Source organism: Emydura macquarii, unplaced genomic scaffold, assembly GCF_026122565.2.
Source record: "Emydura macquarii macquarii isolate MOO-44397 ecotype Brisbane River unplaced genomic scaffold, CSIRO-AGI_Emac_v2 contig_3348, whole genome shotgun sequence".
Taxonomy (NCBI): domain Eukaryota; kingdom Metazoa; phylum Chordata; order Testudines; family Chelidae; genus Emydura; species Emydura macquarii.
The window spans coordinates 7981025-8002873 of NW_027133485.1; the positions used below are offsets into that span (position 1 = coordinate 7981025).

Here is a 21849-nt window from a genome sequence, read left to right on the forward strand (position 1 = left end):
TTTGTACTTGGAGGTTTCCATTATATGGCAATCCACAATATTAAAAACATATAATGAGGCATTTTTTTCAGAGATGCTTTAAGTGTCTTGGTTAGAGCATGAACTGAGAGTTAAGGACTCCTAAATTCTATTCCTGACAGTACCATAGGCTCATTGTGCAATGTCTGGCTAGTCATTGAACCCTTTGTTTCAACTTTCCAACTGTAAAATAAATTGAATAATCTTATTGGTTTACACGGATTTTACATGTCTCAGTTGTGAAAATGTTTGAATCTCAGATGACAGGCACTGGAGATAATATCAAAATATTTTACTTGCTTCCATGAGATGCGGAGAGGTGAATCATCTAATGTAATTCTTTGGGCACCCTGCTGGTGAAAGACTTAACCTTGTCCACTGACGCATCACTAGTGGTTTGAGTGTTCACATGGAAAGGTTTCATGGTCGACATTTCTTGGCTCCTTCAGACTCTCAGAGGCTTAGTAGTAAGGTTTCTGACTAGGCTGGGTTTTGTGATTGCTCAGAAAGGAGCAATTTCTCAGACTAAGAAACTCAATGCTATAAGTATAGTGAATCTAGGCAGCACCATCAGCTTTTAGACACTAATATTTTGCAGGAACATAGTTCATTGGACTCTGTTTCACTTCAGTGGGGCCTTACAGACCTTTCTTAGGCAGTGAAGACTCCCAGAGTTGAATCAAATTTTTGTTTCTCTGAATTTTAAACTCACCAGATTGATGGCTGGCAATGAATAACTTAATGAAAGGCAGATTTCTGTCAGATCTCCCTTCAAAAAGACCTACCCAAAGCCCTTTAAGCTCCTTCAAGATAAAAGGAACTGTATTTGAGGCTTTGGAGCCCACTTGTAAAACTTAACTGTTAAATCCCTGGCTCCAAAAAGCTTATGCTACAATCATCGTCCTTCTGAAACACAAAATAGTAATGACACCCATAAAGCTCTCTCCTTGTGTCTAGTCTGAATCAATTTGAAGTGAGATCTTGATTCAGAGATGTGTAGATGTGGAACTCCCCGATTCATACTTGATATTTTACAAATTACATCCCATTAGAATCCATGAATGTGCTCCATCCATGGATGGACACTTCAACCTCCTTCAGTAATAGAAAGACTCCAGTTAATAACTTTAGATATTAAAGGTCATCATGGGGCTTGAAAAACTGACCCTCTCACCATCTCCTGAGATCTATTTACATTCCCGCCCTCCCTCCCTTCCTTCTTCCTGGCCCATTTTGTATATATTATGTGCTGGTCTTGCGGCCTACACCTTTCTTACAGCTCAATTTGTACCCAACCCCGCAAGCTCTCCAAATGTGGAACCTCCATTGAAGTTGGTGGGCTTTCCATATACAGATGGCTGTAGGAATTGGGCCTAAAGTCAATACTTCTGTTACTAGCACTGGGACCTCTTATTCATTCACACTTAACCAGACCAGTCCTATCTACCTAAGAATCAAGGTTAAAGATATAGTCCTGTGGATACTTGGAATAGCTGACAGATGAAGTACTTCCCCCAAAAGAGCATGCGAAAACCAAATATCCACGGGTAAGCAGGTATTCCAGACTTCAACTGCCCCTGTTATTTTGAGCATAAAGCAGGGGAGTTAAGAACTCCAGGGTCTAATCACAGTTGTGACTTTGATTCCACTTTTGGCATTGGAGAACCAGTTAACCTTTCACAACAAAACTATCCGTAAAATAAGGTGTATTAATGCTTCACCTTTTGAGAGCATTGTGAAACTTAATGTTTGTGCTTTGAATATATAAAGTTCTTATCAGTTCTTGGGAAGAGTTGGTATACCTTGTTACTAGCGCAAGAGGTGTTAAAGATGGTAATTCAGTCTTTGCTATGAATTTTTCAATTTATATACAGTTGTGGTTAAGATGAACTGTTGTTGTTCTGATATAATGAACAAACTTGCCTACAACTATATATAAAGTAAAGAGTGAGATTCTTTCAGGATTCATAACTTCTGCTTTTAGAAGCTGGTATATTGCATACCATTCTGTTCCCCATAAAACTTCAACGCAGTACAAGAGGAACATAATTGATCAGAATTTTTATTGAAATTTTTTCTGCCCAAATAATTATCCATTCATTGAGGTGTTTTTCCAAATGGGATTTGTCAAAGTTACCCAACTCTTAATTTGTCTGTATCATTCATTTCATTTCTTCAGTTAAAAATCCTGAATACGTTTAGATGTCTGTTTTCTTTTAATATTATCTAATTTAGCATAACCATTTAAAGATCAGCTAAGAAAATAGATGGAAGCCTTGAAATGTCTTTCACCTCTAATTTACTCTGTTTTCATTGATTAAAACTAACTTGTGAGAGAAGGAACTTTGTAATACAGTTTTATCAAGTAATCAGTGCAGCATGTTTATTTTTGGATGTTTGCACCTCCTAAGCAACTATAGCAAACAGTAAAACTTAATACAACTCGATTTGAGGCATTCTCAGTATGTATGGTTTAGGAAACTAATAGGAACGGCTTAATGTCTCCAGCCATTTTAAATATGATAACTTTAATTTGGGGTCCTTATTCAGGATTTATGTGCTACATAAGAATTGACCACTTACTACAAAATCCTAAAAGAGTAGACAGCACAGTCTATTTTATTGGAACAAGTTAGGCAGAGGAGTCTCATGAAAGAAAGCTTTCTGAAAAGACTTGTATGCAGGTTAGAGATGTCCCTGAGCAAGTGTTGTTTTCATGATTAGAGCTCTCCAAAGCAAGGTATAATGAATTATTTCGGGTACTTATCAATGTAAAGCCTGTGCATTTGATTCATTATATACACAATCTCTTCCCTTACCTCATCATCAGCCACTGTTCAGATCAAAATAAAACATCTGTCAAAACCAGTTAAGTGTTGGTATACAATAGCCTGTTAATTTCTGTTTCTCCTGCTTGTCTCATTGTTCATCTCTGATAGTTAAGTTCACAGCTCACCAAAGAGCAGCTGATCATGGGACAGCAGAGGAGGAGGATGAAATACCATTGCCACAGTTCAAACCTACCAGCTAATATCGTGTTATACAAAATGAAAATGCACATATAGTAATATTATTTTCTAGAGTTTTGTCCAGTCTTACTTTAAATGTGCTTTAGAGAATAATCCTGCACTGAAGGGGCCATTAGTTGGCCAGTTTTGCAAGTTTCTATGTTTTGGAGTTTCTCTAAACCTGTAAGGATGCTGAAATAATTCGTGGTCTCCAGTGTGAACATTCTATCCATTTAATATTTTGTGTGTGTGTGTGTGTGTGTGTGTGTGTGTGTGTGTGTGTGTGTGTGTGTGAGTGAGTGAGTGATTAGGCTAATAATAAGCAGGCACATAAGGTTGGGGGTGTGTGTGTGCATATGTTCATCTTTGGGGTTTTTGTTGTTTGTTTTAAGCCATGATTGGTTTGATTTAGTCAACAAGTAAGTTCATCTTATTACAGTACCAAATGCAGCCAGGAGTTTAGCTCAGTACATCTAAAAAAGTGGGGTCTGTGAGTTTTAATGGATTATTTCTGAAATTAGTACGGGTGTATGGTAGATCGCACACTCCCTTGTAGGGTGGAGTTTGCTATTCATTTACCAGCAGGTCACTTGGGCTCAGTTTCAACCTCTGTTAACATTTTCATAAAATTCCATGAATACATTTCAGGATTCCACATTAGCCTCCTAGCACCTTTAATCAATCTTTTCTTATGCCTCACACTGTAAATTTTGCATTGGCACTTAGGTCTGGATTTTTTGAACACTTATGCCCCAAAGGGTCAAGTGTGTCAGTAAAAAAAACAAATGGCTATTACTTTTAGTCTGTATAGTGGGGTCTGTTAGTTTCAGTTTCCTTTTACCAGGTTGTGATTTTTCTAAATCTAAATACTTGAACTTCCATTAATTCTGCACACCACTTTTACTGAAACAACCTCTGGTGTGCACTGTTTTGATCAGCCTTTTAAAAAAAAATTAAAACTAGTCATGGACGGTCATTGAGCACATGGGAATAACTGGTGTGTAACTAAAAATCATATTTGGTCCCTTATTAATTGATACGTAATGGTTATACTTGTAAGAGATCTTTTATTTGCCTGTGCAATATGCTATTATTTTTAAGCATAAATTTTTTTTTAAAACTGAATAAACTTAAATCCATAATCCAGTGCTTTATTCATATTACCCTAATGTGTTTTATTGTTAGACAATTTTTATTTTATTTGAAATGTTTTTATTACGGCTTGGGCAATTCCTTATGAAATATTATTTATAAACATAAAATGTATAGCAGATGGTCTCTGGTTCGGAAGGATTAAATTTCCGATTTCTCAACCCTTGTACATCTCTCTTTGAATGTATGTATTTTCAGTGATTACATGCACAGAAAAATATAAAACCGAATTACTTTTTTTATCTGGAATGCAGATTAGTATTTTTATCATTTACCAGATTTGAAGTACATATTCCGGGCACTCTTTTTAATGGAACAATTGGGTTGTGAAACTATTCTTTTTATAAAGCCTTTATAAATACATTTTGTATTTTGGTTCTACAGTTTACATGATTTAAGAAGAAATTAACTTTTAGATGAAAAATTCTAATGTTCCATAATTTGAACCTTTGGTAACATCAGATCAAACTCTTACCTTGGCAAAAAGAGTAAAAATTGGTTTATTTGTACATCTCAGTGTTTACACTTTTCAAGCTTGTATGTTTCAGTTCTGCTGTGAGAAACCATAATTTCATAAGATTTGTGTTACAGCATCACAATACTTTGGATGAGGAAACTAAAATATGCATGCTACTTTTTTTGCAGGAGAAATATAAAATTGCAAATATGAATGTTTATATTGTTTGGAAAGGAAAAAGAAGATTTGTTTATTTTGAAGAAAATAGGCATGAACTCACTTTATTACAGTCCATTTTAAAGATGTAATTCCTGAGCCTGGTCCTCTGTGCCTGTCAATGTAAAAATGTTATACAGTACCCCTGTAATGTAGTGTGTGGACTGTACTTAATAAGGATACTTGTATTTTTGTTCAGTATCATAGGTGTGCAATGGTGATTTATAGAAAAATAAAATTGACAGATTCTTGCTTGCAACCTAAATTACACATAAAATAGCAAGGGATGACAAAGGATAGGGAAGAGAGGGTATGGCAGAACAAGGGTTACACAATGGAATATCAGGAGGTATGTTGTTTACTGCGATTTTTTTTTTTTTTTTTTTTTTAAACTTGCATAAAAAACTTAATATAACAAAATAGGCCTTTGGAAGGTTGGTTGGTTAGAGTTGAAATTCATTTTTTTTAAATGCTTCTCCTTATCTTAGGTTGGAACAAGATATTAAAAAGTTGAAGGCTGACCTGCAGGCAAGCAGGCAAATTGAACAGGAGCTACGTAGTCAGATCAGTTCTCTGACTAGCACAGAGCGGGGAATTCGATCTGAAATTGGACAGCTTCGACAAGAAAATGAGCTGCTTCAGAACAAGTATGTTTTGCTACAAAACTGTGTATAGTGTATGACTGGGCAAATGCAACATGATTTGTTTTATTAAAGGCTGGCAACATACTAACCTGGACACTAGGGCAGATCTTATTTACCTTACTCTCTCACAGGTAGTCCCATTGCTCATATAGGATCAGCGTAACCTATAAGAGTAAGGCAAGCAGGATTTGTTCCTTGAATTCCAAGGCATCTGATTAAATAATCATAGGGCAATTTTATTAATAAGTGGAAATGTGGTTTTCCAAATGTAGCCTAATTAGGCACTATTCTCCTTCATTTTCAATTCTAGTTGAAGGTGACGCATTTCTAAAACTCCTATAAACTCTCTATCAAAACTTTTTCCTCAGTGAAATTGGCTACCTGTCTTCCCTGCTCATGTTAGAATAGTCTTTCAATAAAAAGTAAGTTTAAAAAAAACCATGCTCGACAAAGAAGTCATGTTTTTAATACAGTTCAAAATTGGCCATCATATAAATATTTGTTGCCCTCACCTTAAATTTATTTCATGCTCTTTCCAAGCAACATGGGTTACATGAGTGTTTTCCAAAGAATTAAAGAGCTTAATTTTGCCTTCATCATTTAAACGTAAAATGACATTGAAAATATATATACAGAAATATTTTAAGAGATTACTTTAAAGGTCATATAACTCATTTTACTCCCTCTTTTGAAGTAGCCTCTTAGAAGTCTGAAAGCTTTTCCATACAGATTTTATCTTTATTTATCAAATAAGAATATTCCTTCCTCCCATGGTGATGAAATCAAACACAGACCTTTTTCTTCCTTGACTTTGTACTGGTATCATTAGATCCAGTCATGTATCTATTCAAGTCAATGGGAATCTTGTCATTGGCTTGAAAGAGGAAGAGGATCAAGCCCATTTCTGGCACAGGTCTGTGAAATAATGGGCCCTCCCTTGCAAATCACTGAGCATTTCACATGTGACCAGTAGGCGGGGTCCTGGAACTAGGGGTGCTGGGTATACGGTAGCACCCCCTGTCTTGAAGTAGCAATAACAACCAAATACACCCCCACTATAAAAATTCTTCCAGCTCCCTTGCTAATAGGAGTTTAGGATGCTCAGGATCTGCCAGCAGGCACAGAGCACCTCCTTGGATAGGGCTCAGTGTTTATTTTTGCAGAGACCGGGGAGACAGTTCTCAGCAGTGTAGTGTTGCCTTGTGAATCTTTAAAATAGGTGCTATTTCATTACATTTTGGTAAAGGGCTATATTGTTTTTAAAAGATCATTTAAAGTCTATAGGGCATTGTCCAGTAGGTCTGGAAAGACAAATTTGGGGCCTAAACTACAGAAGAATACTTCGACACTTTAAACAAAGTATCAGAAGGTATTAAAAATCATATACCTATTACTCCTCAGATTACATAATGCTGTACAAATGAAACAAAAAGACAAGCAAACCATCAGCCAGTTGGAGAAAAAACTGAAAGCAGAGCAAGAGGCACGAGCCTTTGTAGAAAAACAGTTAATGGAGGAAAAGAAAAGAAAGAAGTTGGAAGAAGCAACTGCTGCACGTGCTGTTGCATTTGCTGCTGCTACCAGGTACTTACTTCTATTTTACTTTAATAGCCTTTTCTTTGGGATTGTAGAAACTGAAAAGACTTTGGATCATTATCTATTCCACTTGCAAAATCAGGATGTTGCCCTTTGAGAGAGGGAGTATTAGATATTAAAGGGACACCATCAACTCAAAGACCTCACTTTGTGTCCTTTTTCTCCAGCAGCGGCTAAAGTTAAAAGTAATGTCTAAAGCCCCAATCCTGCAACTGGCTTGCGCAACAGATCCCTGCAAATACATGGAGCACGAAATCCGTGAGGCTGTATAGGCACAGGGGTCCACCCATGTAGAGCAACTTGCAAGATTGGGGCCAAAGAGTCCTACAATTGAAAGGTTAAAGGGGGAAATATTTTCTCTGATTTATTTGTTTTGTTTATCTTGTGCATTAGACAGCATTTGTGTGTGAGCATTTTCACCCTTTCCTCTGAATATTTAGTTTGCACTGTCAGTTGTGGGCCCTTTCATACAGCAAAAGGGAAGTGAAACACAATTAAAATTAGGAAAATTTGATGTGACTGAAGATAGCCATGGTGACTTGGTGTGGTGTGTGTGATAACGGATGTAAAAACTGACACTTTTTTAGTTCACTGGTTTTAAATAGACCAGATTTCTTGTTGGTGGTGCCCCTTTAAGCTGCAAAATATAACACACTTACTAGCTAGTTTATTACTGTTTTCTCTGTTTGATGGGAGCTTCTTTTGTTTTAGGATTTGTATAGTTTATGAAAGCAAGAATTTTTCCCAGTTTTTGTAAATGGATTCTGAAAAAAATGAAAATATTTTAAATACAGTCCACTGTATTTTTACTTATTTTGATCTCAGTATATTAATTTATGTCTGCAGAGTCCTAATATAACTCCTATATGAGCTTTGTTTTGTATTTAAAAACTAATTTACATATTGGCATTTGGCATATGGTAATAGAGTATTTAAATGGGAAAACATGGTTTTTACCTTCAGAAAAAAAGCAATGGGAATTGTGGCACACGTTCAAGAAAGCACTGTTGGTTAGAGATTCAGTGGCACTCTACTTGTGCTCTCATTTGTTTTTGAAAAATTAGCTTGCTAAATAGAAGCTGCCCTTTAGCTTACTAAATGTCTAGGAAAAGACTAATTGGGGGGGGGGGGGGGGAAGGTTTGGGGTGGAATAAGGTAACTGCCAAAGCAATTGACTGTAATTGCATGGGCTATTCTATCTTCACTTAAAATATAGAAAATGTGTAGTGATCTGTCATGTAGGGATGGATGGGTGGGAGGAAAGAAGTGGTAGTATTTTGGCAGATTCTTTGAGATGAGCTAAAAGTAAATCTTTGATCACTTGGGACTTCTGCTCTCTGTGCTGGTGGCAATTGAGTGAGTCACTAACATAATGCACTTAATCGCCAAGTGCCTGATCCTGCAGGGCCCACTGACTTCCAAAGGATTTATGTGCTCAGCACTGGATTATGTTGTCAGGGGAGATGCTGACAGTATCCTATAACCATTTGCTGTCATGAATGGTATTGATAGCAGCTCTGAAAGGGGCCATCTGGTCTACTCCAGGATTCTCCTTGCAGGTAGCATGGAAGAAGTTAGCGGAGTAGTTCAGAGTAAATGGACATCTCTGAAAGATCATTGATACAGGAGGCTTTTTAGAGGAAAAAGGCAAATGTGGGGAATGCCACAAGGGGAGTTTTGCCTTAATTTAAATTTTGTGTACTTATCATTTCGATAACTATTCAGTAGATATGTCTTAGTGAATTCAATTGTCTAGAAATAAATTACTTTGTGAGCTGTATAATCATATGAAAATGGGTATCATAAAAATCCTTCTCACAATAATTTAGACTTTCATCCTAACACAAAGCTAACGTTTTAATGGGCGAAATAATAAAATTTTAAGATGAAGCAGTTATATTAGTGTCCTCTGTGTAATTTCTCTTCACCCATATTAGGAAACAACCTTTAACGTCGACATTTTTCATGATTCTAGAGAATTAATCAAAATATATAAGGCTTCAAAACAAGCCCTGTTAATAATATATTGTAAAATATAGTTGAGTTATTATAGCTATTGCCACTGAAATGCCTTTTTTCTTTTCTACATAAAGGGGGAATTTGCAGGGAGCTGATTTTGGCTTTTTGGTGGGAGGGAAGTCAAATATTTATCACAGTATAGAATCTTAGTTTATGTAATTTTTTGCATAAAAGCAGTGGGAGGAAGTGGGAAATGTTTCCCCATCAAGTTCTGGTTGTTAAGTCAGCGCACCAACAGTAAATTCATCAGATGGTGAATCCTAATAAAAGTATATGCTTTCTGTTGATCAGGTTCATGCAGAATCATTGTCCTATCTTTATCTTATGCACCACTAATAAACAAAGGCCCCACCTTTCATTCTGCATAGATATTAAAGACCCTAAAGTACTTTTTGTATGAATCAAGGTTTGACTCAGCCACCTTGGCCAAAATTTCTTCTCTACCTCAGACCTCCACTGTTGTATCCACGGTGCCGTGCTCTGGCTGGTTTCTATTCTCCATCCCAGAGGGGCTGAATTTTGTTGATGCTATAGGTAAATAGCTGGATAGCATTTTGAGATTCTTCAAAATGAAAGGCCCCACATAAATATAGGATGGTTTTAATCCATAAAGCCCCAAAATACCTGAAATACTAATTCCTGCTTTTTCTTTTCTCCATGGCTCACAAATGTTCTAAACTTCCTAATGTTTAAGGCATAATTTTGAGTAATGTTTTTGCGTCCTTTTGTCCTGTCTTCATGAGGGAAATGCTCTCATTAGAAAAACCAGTTATTCTCCATTCTCCTTTTATTCAGCAGTATTCATAATAACTTCATTGATCTAAACCTTTCAGGGACAATAATAGAAGTCATTTTTGTTTCACTCACTTTTCTGATAACACTTTTTTCACAGAGGAGAATGCACTGAAACGTTACGGAATCGTATCAGAGAGCTGGAGACAGAATGCAAGAAGTTAACAATTGACATAAAGCTGAAAGAAGACCAGATACGAGAACTAGAAATGAAAGTTCAGGTAATCAGAAGGTACTTAGGGCTCAGACCTGCAAAATGTGTTGAGTGCTTCAACCCTCATTTAAGTTGGTGGACCTTCCTAGGACACCTTCGGCACCTTGCAGACCTGAGGTTAATAGTCTCTGACCTTCCCACTACCTTGTCATTTACTTGTAGATATTTTTCCTCCTAAACTAGCTGATCCAGATAAGTTAACTCAGAATTCTAACCCTCTATACCCGTGTGTAGGAACACGTTCCGAGCCCAGACACCCTTATAAGATTCCTCTTCCCCAATAAGGAATAAGGTTTCCTGTACAACACCCTCTTACTGATATGAAATAACTTTTGGTAAAAGTGGAAAGGAACAGATTTAAATCAACTTAGTTTTTAAAAAACTGAGTCTGAGGCTACATCTGCCCCAGAGTCTATCTGGTATTTCTGTTGTTTTGCAGTCAATGGCTTCCCATTTTTAAAATGTTTTCTGTTGCTGCTTGAAAGACCTACACAAAGAGAAATTGATTATAAAGGGGAAGCGGTCAAACTGCACTGATTGCATACAGTACAGCCAAATTCATAAAGTAAAACTGAAGTAACTATTGTGTTTTTAAATTTTTGTTACACTAATTTTATATCTTGCTTGTAACAAGAGTAGGTAAAAAGATTCAAATGAAGAGTTTTTTCCTTTGAAACACATGCTTCTAAGGGCACGGTCAGATACAAATTCTCAATTCACTATGTTAGATCCTTAACTTAAATATGTGGATTTTTTTTGCTATGTGCTTTCTTCTGGCATGTTTTTTAATCTTCATGATCTGACTATGAACTCTTTTTTTTTTTTTTTTTTTTTTTTTTTTCAAATAGCACGTAGACCCCAGCTTTCCATGGGTTTGCCAAAATAGGTATTCTGTGCAGTGTGTTTTACAAGAATGTTTGTTTTGAAAAGCAAGTAGTCATTACCACCATCCATGACTATGGTTTTTTTATATTTTTCAAACTGTTACTTCTATTTTAAGTTTTGTTGTTACATTAGTATTTTTGCAATCCCCACTATATTTTATTACACACACTTTTCTGTTTTAAAAATACTAGTTTTTTTAATATTTCCTTTTTTTTAAATTGTGAAATTTAATATTTGTATTTCCAGCCTTACTAGTTGATTTGTCTTTGTGCAAAGTAATTATTTTTTTCTTTTAATTGAATTCTGGATTTGTGGAATGGTTGGGAAGCCCACAGCGCTCCCCAGCTGAACTTACAGATGTGGTAACATCTTGGTTCTTCCTGAGCAACTGTAATAGCTCACTTTAAATGACTGCAATGGGAGCGGGTCTTTTGTTGTCCATTTATCTACATCAGTTGAGATAACAATCTAAAGTTCTTCATATAAAATACACTTTGTGGGGTTCTGTTTCCCCAATCCAAATCTCAGTTCATCATGTCCCACAGTGAGCAACTCATAGCTCCCCAACTGGCACTTCATGGGTGTGATGAGTTCCAGAGACAGCAACAGCTGCAGTAACATAGAGCTGAAGGAGGGAGGTGGGGAGAGTAAATGGGTTTTTCTCACGTCATTTCATTTTGTACAGTATTATTCACTTGTACAAAACCATGTGTAATTAATAGTACTATAATATCACATGCAATAATGAACTACTATTTGACAGCATACTAGGCCCAGTGGAGTGCTGGGGAGGGGGAAGAAAGACCTGTCTCTACATCTCATGCATAACGTCCACACAAATAACATTTTTGTCTTAATTACTTCTGCAGGAACTGCGGAAATACAAGGAAAATGAGAAGGATACTGAGGTGTTAATGTCAGCACTTTCAGCCATGCAGGATAAAACACAGCACTTAGAGAACAGCCTGAGTGCAGAGACAAGAATTAAGTTGGATCTGTTCTCTGCATTAGGAGATGCAAAACGGCAGCTTGAGATTGCCCAAGGTACAGTGAAGTAGTTTTATTCACCTACTATTATTGACTGAAACAGCAGAAAATATACTGCAGGGATTACCCTGTCCTCTCTGTAGGGATGGATTAGATGTCCTAGAAGATCCAATTAATTCCTCTACTGTTGAATCAAAGACAATAAAATCCTCTGTTATTTGTGTGTGTTAGTTATGTCTGAATCATATGTTCCTCAGATTGTAGAAATCTATCTCTGTCCAGAGCAACAAAAAGCTGTAGTCTTGTCAGTCCCAGGATATTAAAGAGAGAAGGTGGGTGAGAGAATATTTTTTACTGGAGCAACTTCCGTTGGTGAGAGAGACAAGCTTTTGAGCCACACAGAGCTGTTCTTTAGGTCTGGGAAAGAAGTCATTATCCAGACCTGAAGAAGAGCTCAGTGTGGCTTTGAAAGCTTGTCTCTCTCACCAGCAGAAGTTGGTCCAATAAAAGATATTAGCTCAACCACCTTGTCTCAATTTTTATTTAAAAAAAAAAAAAGGGGGGGGGGGGGAGTGTAAAAGAAATTTTATCAAATATTTTAATCCCCAGTTCTCACATCCAAATTACCATAATATTTTAATAATTTTGAGGCAAATATTCTCTAGTTATTTGAAAATAAAATCCACCCATGATATCTTTGAGGTGTGGGAAAGAAAACAGACTATTTAGGATGTGTGCCATGTTGTAGTCTGCCATTGCAGCCAGCAGAGGGAGCAAAACGTTAACTAACTAACCCATTCCCAGACCTATGCTAATATATACTTGATTCTACTGTGCAAACAAGGAAGCAAAGTGAATAGGATTTTCCATTTAATATCCACCAGAGCATCCCTGCATAAGTTTACTTGACTGCAGCAAAGTTTTTTGGCTAGTTAGGTAGATGTTTGTTTCTTTCATAATTGTGGGCTTATTTTTTTGCCTGGGCTTATAAATTGTCAGACTGGTCTTGCAAGGATGCATGGAGATATTTTAAACCTAAAATAGGAAAAGAAATATCTTCAAGTTTCTCAAAGGGATTTAAAAAAAAAATAGGTGAGTGAAAATAAGAACGTTTTTAAAATAAAAAGTAAAGAACAGTCTTAATATGTAGACATTTTTGTTCCATCTGAGTGCTAGCGAAGAGCAGACTGGAAGTGTGGACATCAGGTTAATAACAACATTGTGCTGAAAGATTATTTCTGTTACTGAATTCTAATGGTTTAAATTCTAACCGTAATTATGAAAGAGTACAGATCTACATTAACTTTGTTCAATTTGTGTGGATTGCAGTATTAAGAAAATGGTGTTAGAATTCTGACTTTCCTATGACTGTTTTGCTATACCAGTTTCTCTATCTCAGCTTTTCTCAAACTAACCTGTGAACTACCACTGGTGGATAAAAATGTGCTGCTTGTTCTAAGTGACACTCTTTGCTTTTCCAGGGCAGATCATTCAAAAAGACCAGGAAATCAAGGACCTAAAACAGAAGATAGCAGAAGTCATGGCAGTGATGCCCAGCATAACATACAGTGCAGCCACCAGCACCCTGAGTCCTGTTTCACCACATTACTCTTCCAAATTTGTGGAGACCAGCCCTTCTGGACTCGATCCCAATGCCTCCGTTTATCAACCCTTAAAAAAATGAATGCCAACTTTCTTTTTGCCCAACAGTTTTATCATACCGAAGGCATCGCCCAGGAGTGTCTCTTGCAGTCAAGATGAAATTGTATTGTATGAGACTGTATTTGTTGTCATTTAAATCGGGGGATGGGGGGAGGGAAGAACATCAATATTTGACTAGAACTGCCCGTTGGTTTTTCTTGTAAATTTTTAGAAAACCTCACAGAACTTTGCAATTTATTTTTCTTGGCCAATGCATTAAAACAACTCTTGGTTTTCAAGTAGCCAATTTTGCCTTTTTATGTACTCTTGCATGGTTTCCTCTTGAAAAGAAACAGGGCTTTGCTTGATTCTGAACCCTTTCTTTTTTTTAATAATCAAGCTAAAATTGCAAATCAGAGTCATAAGGGATAAGGATGAAAATTATTTAGTTTTTAGATTGAAAGGGTTAAAATATCTAACAAAGCTTTGAGTATAGATGTATTAAGGTATGTGATGTTGCAGAAAATAATTTGATTATCCCCTCAAAGGACCAAACAAATTTAAGGGGCATCATTTAAGGGAAAGAATAAGTAACAAGAATAGATGATGTGATGGTGGTTGTTGTGTGAAATATAAATATTCCCATTGGTGTTTTTAGTCATTGAGAATTTCTAACAGTCTTGTTCACAGTGCCTTGGGAAAAGACATTTCAAGAGGAAACTTGATAGTTTAAACTATTTTTTCCCCCTTCACTGTCATCTAGCTTATATATCAAGCTCATTACAGAGTCTACTGCAAATTCTTCATGGTAATTTGGATGTTCATTACAAACCACGCTTACATCTTCTGTTTATTTTGATACAAAATCAGCAGTGTTCTGTAACTTGCCTTGATTATAATACATCATAGAAGGCACAATATTAATGCAGGAAGAATTATTGTGAAGGCGGAACTGTGCAATGTACTGTACTGTAAGAGACTGTAAAGCTGGTTAATAAAAGCTGCAGTTCTGGGTTTTTTATTTTATTCAGCGGTGATTTATATTTATATCATCTTGTATTTGACCATTTAAATGGAGCTGAATATTTCTCAGCTGTTGTGCCAAGGAGTTTTATAAAGAGTTTTAAAAAGCAACTCATAAATTGCACAAAGATTTAAGTTCAAATGTATATTATACATTGGTAGAAAGTGTTTTGCACTAGCAACTTCTGAAGTGTTTAAGATTTTTGGGGGGTAGGGGTGGGGAGCAAAATTGTATTGGAAACTAGCAAAATTACAAACCACACATTACGATTTTGCAAACCTGCAGTGGACTCTGGAAGGACAAAGTTCTTCTGAAAAAAAAAATTAAAGGTTTCATGTTAATTGGCATGTATGCCTCATTTAAAAAATGAAGTAGGACAAGCAAATCAATAAAATAGAAGTATTAAAGATTCATCATTTTAATCACAGGTATTCTTTTGGGATAAAACTTCTAGCTTTAGCCAGGTGTGCATGTTGCTGTCATTTGCATTTTTGAATCATCTTGTGTAATTGTCACCATAAAAGTGTTACTCAGAAATGTCATAGGTTTTTCATCTTTGTGCAAAACATGAAATATTGTCACTGACTTTTTGTGTTGAGGCTCCCCCATTTTGCTGCCTTTTTGGCACTACTTTCGTTAAATACTTGGTCTTGGCTGCATTATTTTTTCTGTGGGGTTTACAAAGAATAAACATTTTCTTGCAGATAAAAAGAACTTTGCCTTTTTAACTGACCTGATTAGCCTGATATGAGGAGGGGAGTGTATTTTGTTTAAAGAGGATCTAAAATTGGTAACTAATCTTTTTGCACATTATTTCTCTGCTACTCCAGGTAAGAATTCATCTGTGCAATATGACTTCACTCTTATGACGCAGTAAGAAGAGCAGGTGCTTCTTATATCCTGATAGGCTGTATACACCAAGCATGTCACTTCTGTCTGTGGAGTTATTTTTACCATTCTCTTTAGAAACATAATAGTGTGTTCTGTGGGTTGGGTGGCAGACCCAAGTCCTTACTGTTTAAACCTCTCCAGTCCTGGTCCTTTTCCTTCCCTGAAATCAAACACATTGAGAAAACTTTGAAGTATAAGCATCGTCCTTGTCTAGGACAAGATATGAAAGGCAACCAACTCCAGCTTCTGGATATACAGTAGAATCTCAGAATTACAATCACCTTGGGAATGGAGGTTGTTCATAACTCTGAAATGTCCATAACTCTGAACAAAATGTTACACTTGCTCTTTCAAAAGTTTACATTGACTTAATATAGCTTTGAAACATTACTATGAAGAAGAAAAATGCTGCTATCCCTTTATTTTTTAGTAGTTTATATTTAACAGAGTACTGTGCTGTATTTGCTTTTTTATTTTTTGTCTGCTGCTGCCTGATTGTGTACTTCCAGTTCCAAATGAGGTGTGTGGTTGACTGGTTAATTCATAACTCTGGTGTTCATAACTCTAGGTTCTACTGTATTTGATTGATGGGATTCCCTTCCTATTGGGTCTTCAGTTGCTTTCACTATAGACTAGCGTCTTCTGTATTGAGACCTCTTCATCTGCCTTTGTTAGTTTCCTTTAGGAAAGCCAGCTGTCTGTCTAGTACATTTTCCCGTTTTGGTTGCTGTTGTAGTTGTCCTAGTTTGGAAATTCTTCTTTGGCCCCTCAAACTTTGACCTCCTGCTCCAGGTCCCATTTTGACTCTCAGCAGTTAGGCCTTCTTCTGGAGGCTTGCCTTGGTCCAGTACATTCTGCTGTTGGCAGTTCCAGTACACCCCCCTTTATTCCTGTGGGAGATTGTGATCCATTTTCCTTCTCATATGATAAGGGGTGTGTCATTCCCTTTAGGGCTTTTTCCACCAACGTCTGTAAAGAAAAGAAGTTTAGAAATATACTGTAGGTAAACTTGTGATAATAAAAATCACATTGCACTTCAGTGGAAGTTGGATTCTCCACCATCCCCCTCTGGATCATTGGGAAGGATATTTTGCATTGTTCCAATTAAAATAATTACTTAGGAAAGGTGAAACTGTTTGACAGAGATCTGCCAGCTATATAATTTATCCAAGATAAGTGTTGTGGGTGGAATGAGATCATTTAAACAGTCAAAACTTACATTGGCCAACCTTTGAGCTGTAAATACATAACTGCCTGAAGTGGAAAATATCTTAGTGGTTGATCATAAATTGTATTTGTAAGACTAATATGCTAACGTGCAGTGGATTTAAGAAGCTAAGACTAGAGAAAGGGCTTAGATTTTAACAGCCAGTTGAAAATAGCACTTGGTAAATAAATCTAAAGAGATCAGCTAAAGTAGAATATAATACTTCTCCAAACACACCAACCACTTCCAAACGAAACTTTATCTGTACTTGGAAATCAAATCATGAGAAGAAAGGATCACTATCAACTTTATTTGTAACATTTACCAAATATCTAAGGATTTGAATGAGCACCTCATTAATTGAATTCTTAAATAAAATCTGAAGGAAATATATAATTTTATATTGCATATTGAAAGAAATTATTCACCTTGATTCATAGATGCCATTGCACTAATTTTATTAAGATAAATTATAGCTTCCTTTATAAAACCTTTTTGGGATCAGACATAATTAATTCAGGTTTACTTCCTTAAGCAGCTTACCCTGAGGAATAAAAGCTATTGGTTCGTCTGAAGCGCCATTTATGGGCAGTTGAAAAAGGGACTTTGTGAACCTGGGAGTATGGAACCTTAATGTATGGCTGTAGGCAAAGTTCTATCCAACTTAATGTCTGTGCTTCATGAAAACATTTAGTGTTGAAAAACAGATGTTTCTTCTCATGGTCAAAGCAGGTTGGAAATTTGCTTAGTCTCTTACACTTGATCTGGGTAATTCTAATAGGCCAATCACAATAATATCTAGGTATAAGAACAGCCTTACTGAGTCAGACCAATGGTCCATCTAGCCCAGTATCCTGTCTTCCGACAGCGGCCAATGCCAGGTGCTTCAGAGGGAATGAACAGAAGAGGTCATCATCAAGTGGTCCATCCTGTCAGCCATTCCCAGCCTCTGGCAAACAGCAATCCCTGCCCATCCTGGCTAATAGCCATTGATGGCCCTATCCTCTATGAACTTACTTCATTCTTTTTTAAGCCCCATTAAGACAGGTTTTTAAATCCAGAAGGACCATACTTTTCAACATTTCCTCCTTAAACTGCTTTCTTCACTGGTCTTGTTGACTCTCCAGGAGATAGCTGGCCTGTATTTGTCACTCTTGGTGAAAGGTGTATGCAGATATGGGGCTTTTGCGCTTCAAAGTGATGAGTTCATTCAGATCTCCATATTAAGGAGTTCCACAGAGGCCTTCCACTGGCCTCGGAGTTTGACCCAGTGTTCCTGTATCTAACACTGTAGTGTCTTCTTTATTTAATTTTTTTTTTTTTTGCGTGTGACTGCTATGGAGAATGAGACTTTCCATGATTAGGACCCGGACCCCTGAACTTTATAGGGAGCCACTATAAAGTAGTAGTTCTTACACCAAAAAAAGGTCCTCATTCGACATCACCCATAGGGGCTTGCATATTGCCGGCATTCCAATGGCATAGACCGGCAGCATGACAACTTCAGAAGTAGGTTCATTCCTGCTAGTCATAATCATGGAGTTCAGTATCAAAACAATGTCTGAGTTTATCACTTAGAAGTACGTCTTGTCTAGTGCATGGGAGAGGAAACGGATCTTTTCCTTTAAGACTACACTTGCTATTTATTAGTATTTCTGGACTCAAAGCCAAAAAAAGGGAGAGATTATTATACTAATTAATGTATAATAGATTACAAAAAGGGAATCTGAGATGTCTTGTATCTTAATTGAATCAGAGCTACTATAATATTGCTGTAGCAATACCACAAGAGCATTCAAGCAAATCATTTCTAATAAAGGAGGGGGGAAGGAGAGAACTCTATCCAATCAAACTGAAAATTAAGTGGCTCATTTATGTATAATTTTCCCTATGTGTGGCACTTGGACTCAGTTACAGGGGCATGTTGTCATGTTCAGCAAATCCTCATTACAACTTACAGAAAATTCCTTTTCTTTTTAAACTGTATATCTACGATTCTTGCATAATTAAAATACAGTTATTTCCCTCAGAATTTATCTGAGGACGAATGATGATGGCTCAATTACACAAAATAAAAGCTTCAGTTAGATAAATGCTTTCTTCTCCCTTTAGGTATATGGAAACGCTCCAAGAATATTAATTTTTTTATTGTGAATTCAGGTTTCTATGTAGTACCTCTGAAGTATAGACCTATGTTTCTTTTGTCTAACAAACATAATATCTTTCTTACCCAAAAAACCGACTTTTAACATGATCAACTGCCCTGGTCTCTCAGAAAGATCCGGTTTAACTCTCTTGTGCTTTCTCCTGAGTATCAGTCTATTGGGACAAAGTCCAATTCTGATGGTTCATCTGGCAGACCATCGGGACAAAATCTAGTTATGATGTTTCCTATGGTAAATGCCTGGCTAGCCTTTCAAATTCACCAGATCATCTCCTTTAGCACCAAAGCAAAGGGATTCCTACAGGCAAATTAATTATCACTTTCAAAACATCCCATTCTTTTCATAACCACTGTCTTAAACTGGTTTGTATGATCTGCCATATTTGCCACTGTATCCTAATTTTCAACAATCTTGAATAAACAATTGATCTCTTTATGCTCTTCTTTTCAGGCAATTTTTCCATTTATTATTTTTTTAGACTCTTCAGGTGCATCTTAATTTTCCAGGTATTTGCTGATCTGTAATTCCTTCTAAATAGCTTTGTTTCTGCTTAGATTCTCCTCCAAAGGGATTTAATGCAAAATAGAATGGTTGCAAGCAGTTTTAGCATTTAAAGAATTAGTCTGCTTGTAACTGCAGATATCAAAGAGCTGACCAAAATGCAGAACACCTTACAGAGATTTATTCCCATGAGTAAAGAAAGTTTCTGCTTCCATAAAACGTTGATACATCCATTGTACATTCAGCATTTAAAGCATACAGCTACCATATGCAAGTCTAACACTTTTACTCAAACATTATTCTGTTTCTTTCCTGGAAATTGGTCGATTATTTCACTGGGAAGAAAGGTATTATACCTGGAACCTAATCTCATCCAATATCTAATTGCTTATCAAATTTTGAAGGGTCCAGACTAAGCAGAAGTCAGAGAAGGATATATTTACCTGTAGATTTCGCTTCTGTGAGCTCTCCAGTCCAGCTGGTCTACACACTCTCTAGAAGGTGGAAAGAGGAAAAGGAGACATCTTATAAAGTTTGGGTTTGTACCCTGTGTTTAGAGAGTTACTGTTTTTGGGAAAAGTTGAAACTGATGTTGATACTAAAGGACTGCTTCCCCGTGATTACAGCCAACGATGGGGATTCAGGGCTTCTGTGTTCCCTTCTGGCTGTGCAACTGTCTCCCTATCAGTCCTATGTCAGGTTACTTAAACTCTCTGCTTCAGTTTCCCCATCTGTAAAATGAGTTTAATACTACTTTACCTTATTGGGGTATTGTGAAGCTTAGTTGTCTGTAAAACACTGAGATTTTCTGATGAAAAATGATACAGGAGCACACCGTACTAGTAGTTTATCATCACAGATTAGCACACACCAAAACCCCAGATCTGAAGACTTCTGAACTTTGAGTAAGTTTGGATCTGGATCTAACTGTTGCAGTTTTTATCCATCTCTGATTTGCTGTATCATGGAAACAACCTGGGCTTTTGCTGGAAATTTAAATTTGCAGAAAGGAAATGTACATTTTTCAGAAATAACCACAAGAGGGCCCATAACACCAGTGGTACATTAGACAGTCTGATTAAAATGTGAAACATGAACACTTACTCAATAGCTAAAATATTTTTAAAACTCCCTTTAAAAAAAAACCACACCAAAACTAGGCATCTCTAAATTTTATTTATTTCAGAATCTTTTGATGTGGAGGAGTGTGAAATTCAGTACAGTAAACCCAGAAAGATGACGCATGCCTTGATTTGTGTATGGATTATGCTTTTGTTAAAAATACATTTTCCTTTATGAATGAGGCTGTGTATTGATTAAAAACTGCTTCATCTTCTATACTCAGAAGCTTTCTTTTAAAGCAGCGGAAGCAAATGTAGACCCCTGATTGAAGTTTAACATTGATGCAGGTAACTATATTGCTTTATATGTGTATGATGAATTTCACGTCTCCCATATATGGTGGTGGTATCCATATAATAAATTGCATTTATTTTGTGCCTCTACCCTTCTCAGCTGCACTTTGCCCATTATCCATCTCCCTCAGGACAATTTGTAGTATTATAAGCCCCTAGTCATAGGCAGCTTTCAAAGAGCTGCTGCTCTTTTGAAACGCCCAAGCCTTAATGTTTCCATAAAAATGTGGCCCCTTCCCCAAAAGGAAGTTACTGTTCAGAAGTGCAAATGGGCAATATTTAATGCTGGATCAGTGAGTAGTTTAAGGCCCAATAGCTTATGAATCATCAGGGCTAGAAACAGATGGCTTACACAGGTGGAAAGGAGCTGGGAATCTCCTCCATTTGCAATGGGATACAGCACTTTTTTTTTCTTTTTTTTTTTTTAAGCTTTGAGGGATAATTGAGTTAATTATATTTACTTACACAGAAAAGCTATTTTAGGCTAATTTCAAACATTTGTCATGGTTAATTAATTCTCTTCCTCTAAGGTCTATACAGTTGGACTCACGCTAATGAAAATGATCAGCTTTAAAGGTGGAGCAGACAAAAAAAAATAGATATTTTTTAAAAAACAGTTAAAAAATAGTCTCTAACCATAGCATTAAAAAAATACACAAAGTTTTCTGACGGTTTTATTGGCATTTATGTGGGTGATGTACATCTGCTCACTCATGGCTTTTCTACTGTGATCATGCAAAACGCATGCCTTTAAAACCTTCTCATTGCAATGCAACAGTGCATGTGTGATTAGGAATCAACCAAGTCCCCTTTGCGCTCAGTGCTGTACGTACGCAGAGAGAGAACCCCCTATACTGAAGAGTAAAAGCTTGAAAAGACAAAAGAAGCAGTAATAATTTCCAGTTGACAGATTGGAAATTGAGGCACGGATATACTGCCGGATTCTTCTAAAGAGCCCAGCACAAAACTGCTACCACTGTGGTCAGATTTTCAGAAGAGCCTCAGCACTTCTTTTGG

The 21849-nt window shown here is 36.6% G+C and overlaps 1 protein-coding gene across 1 annotated transcript in view; it reads left to right on the forward strand.

The window, feature by feature from the left end:
- Positions 1-14655, forward strand: part of MACO1 (macoilin 1) — a 44505-nt gene extending 29850 nt beyond the window's left edge. The window contains exons 7-11 of the mRNA XM_067533868.1: positions 5340-5498; positions 6897-7079; positions 10003-10123; positions 11871-12045; positions 13470-14655. Of these exons, the coding sequence (XP_067389969.1) occupies positions 5340-5498; positions 6897-7079; positions 10003-10123; positions 11871-12045; positions 13470-13672 (841 nt within the window). The 3' untranslated portion in view covers positions 13673-14655. The remainder of the gene's footprint in view (positions 1-5339; positions 5499-6896; positions 7080-10002; positions 10124-11870; positions 12046-13469) is intronic.
- Positions 14656-21849: the final 7194 nt, after the last annotated feature.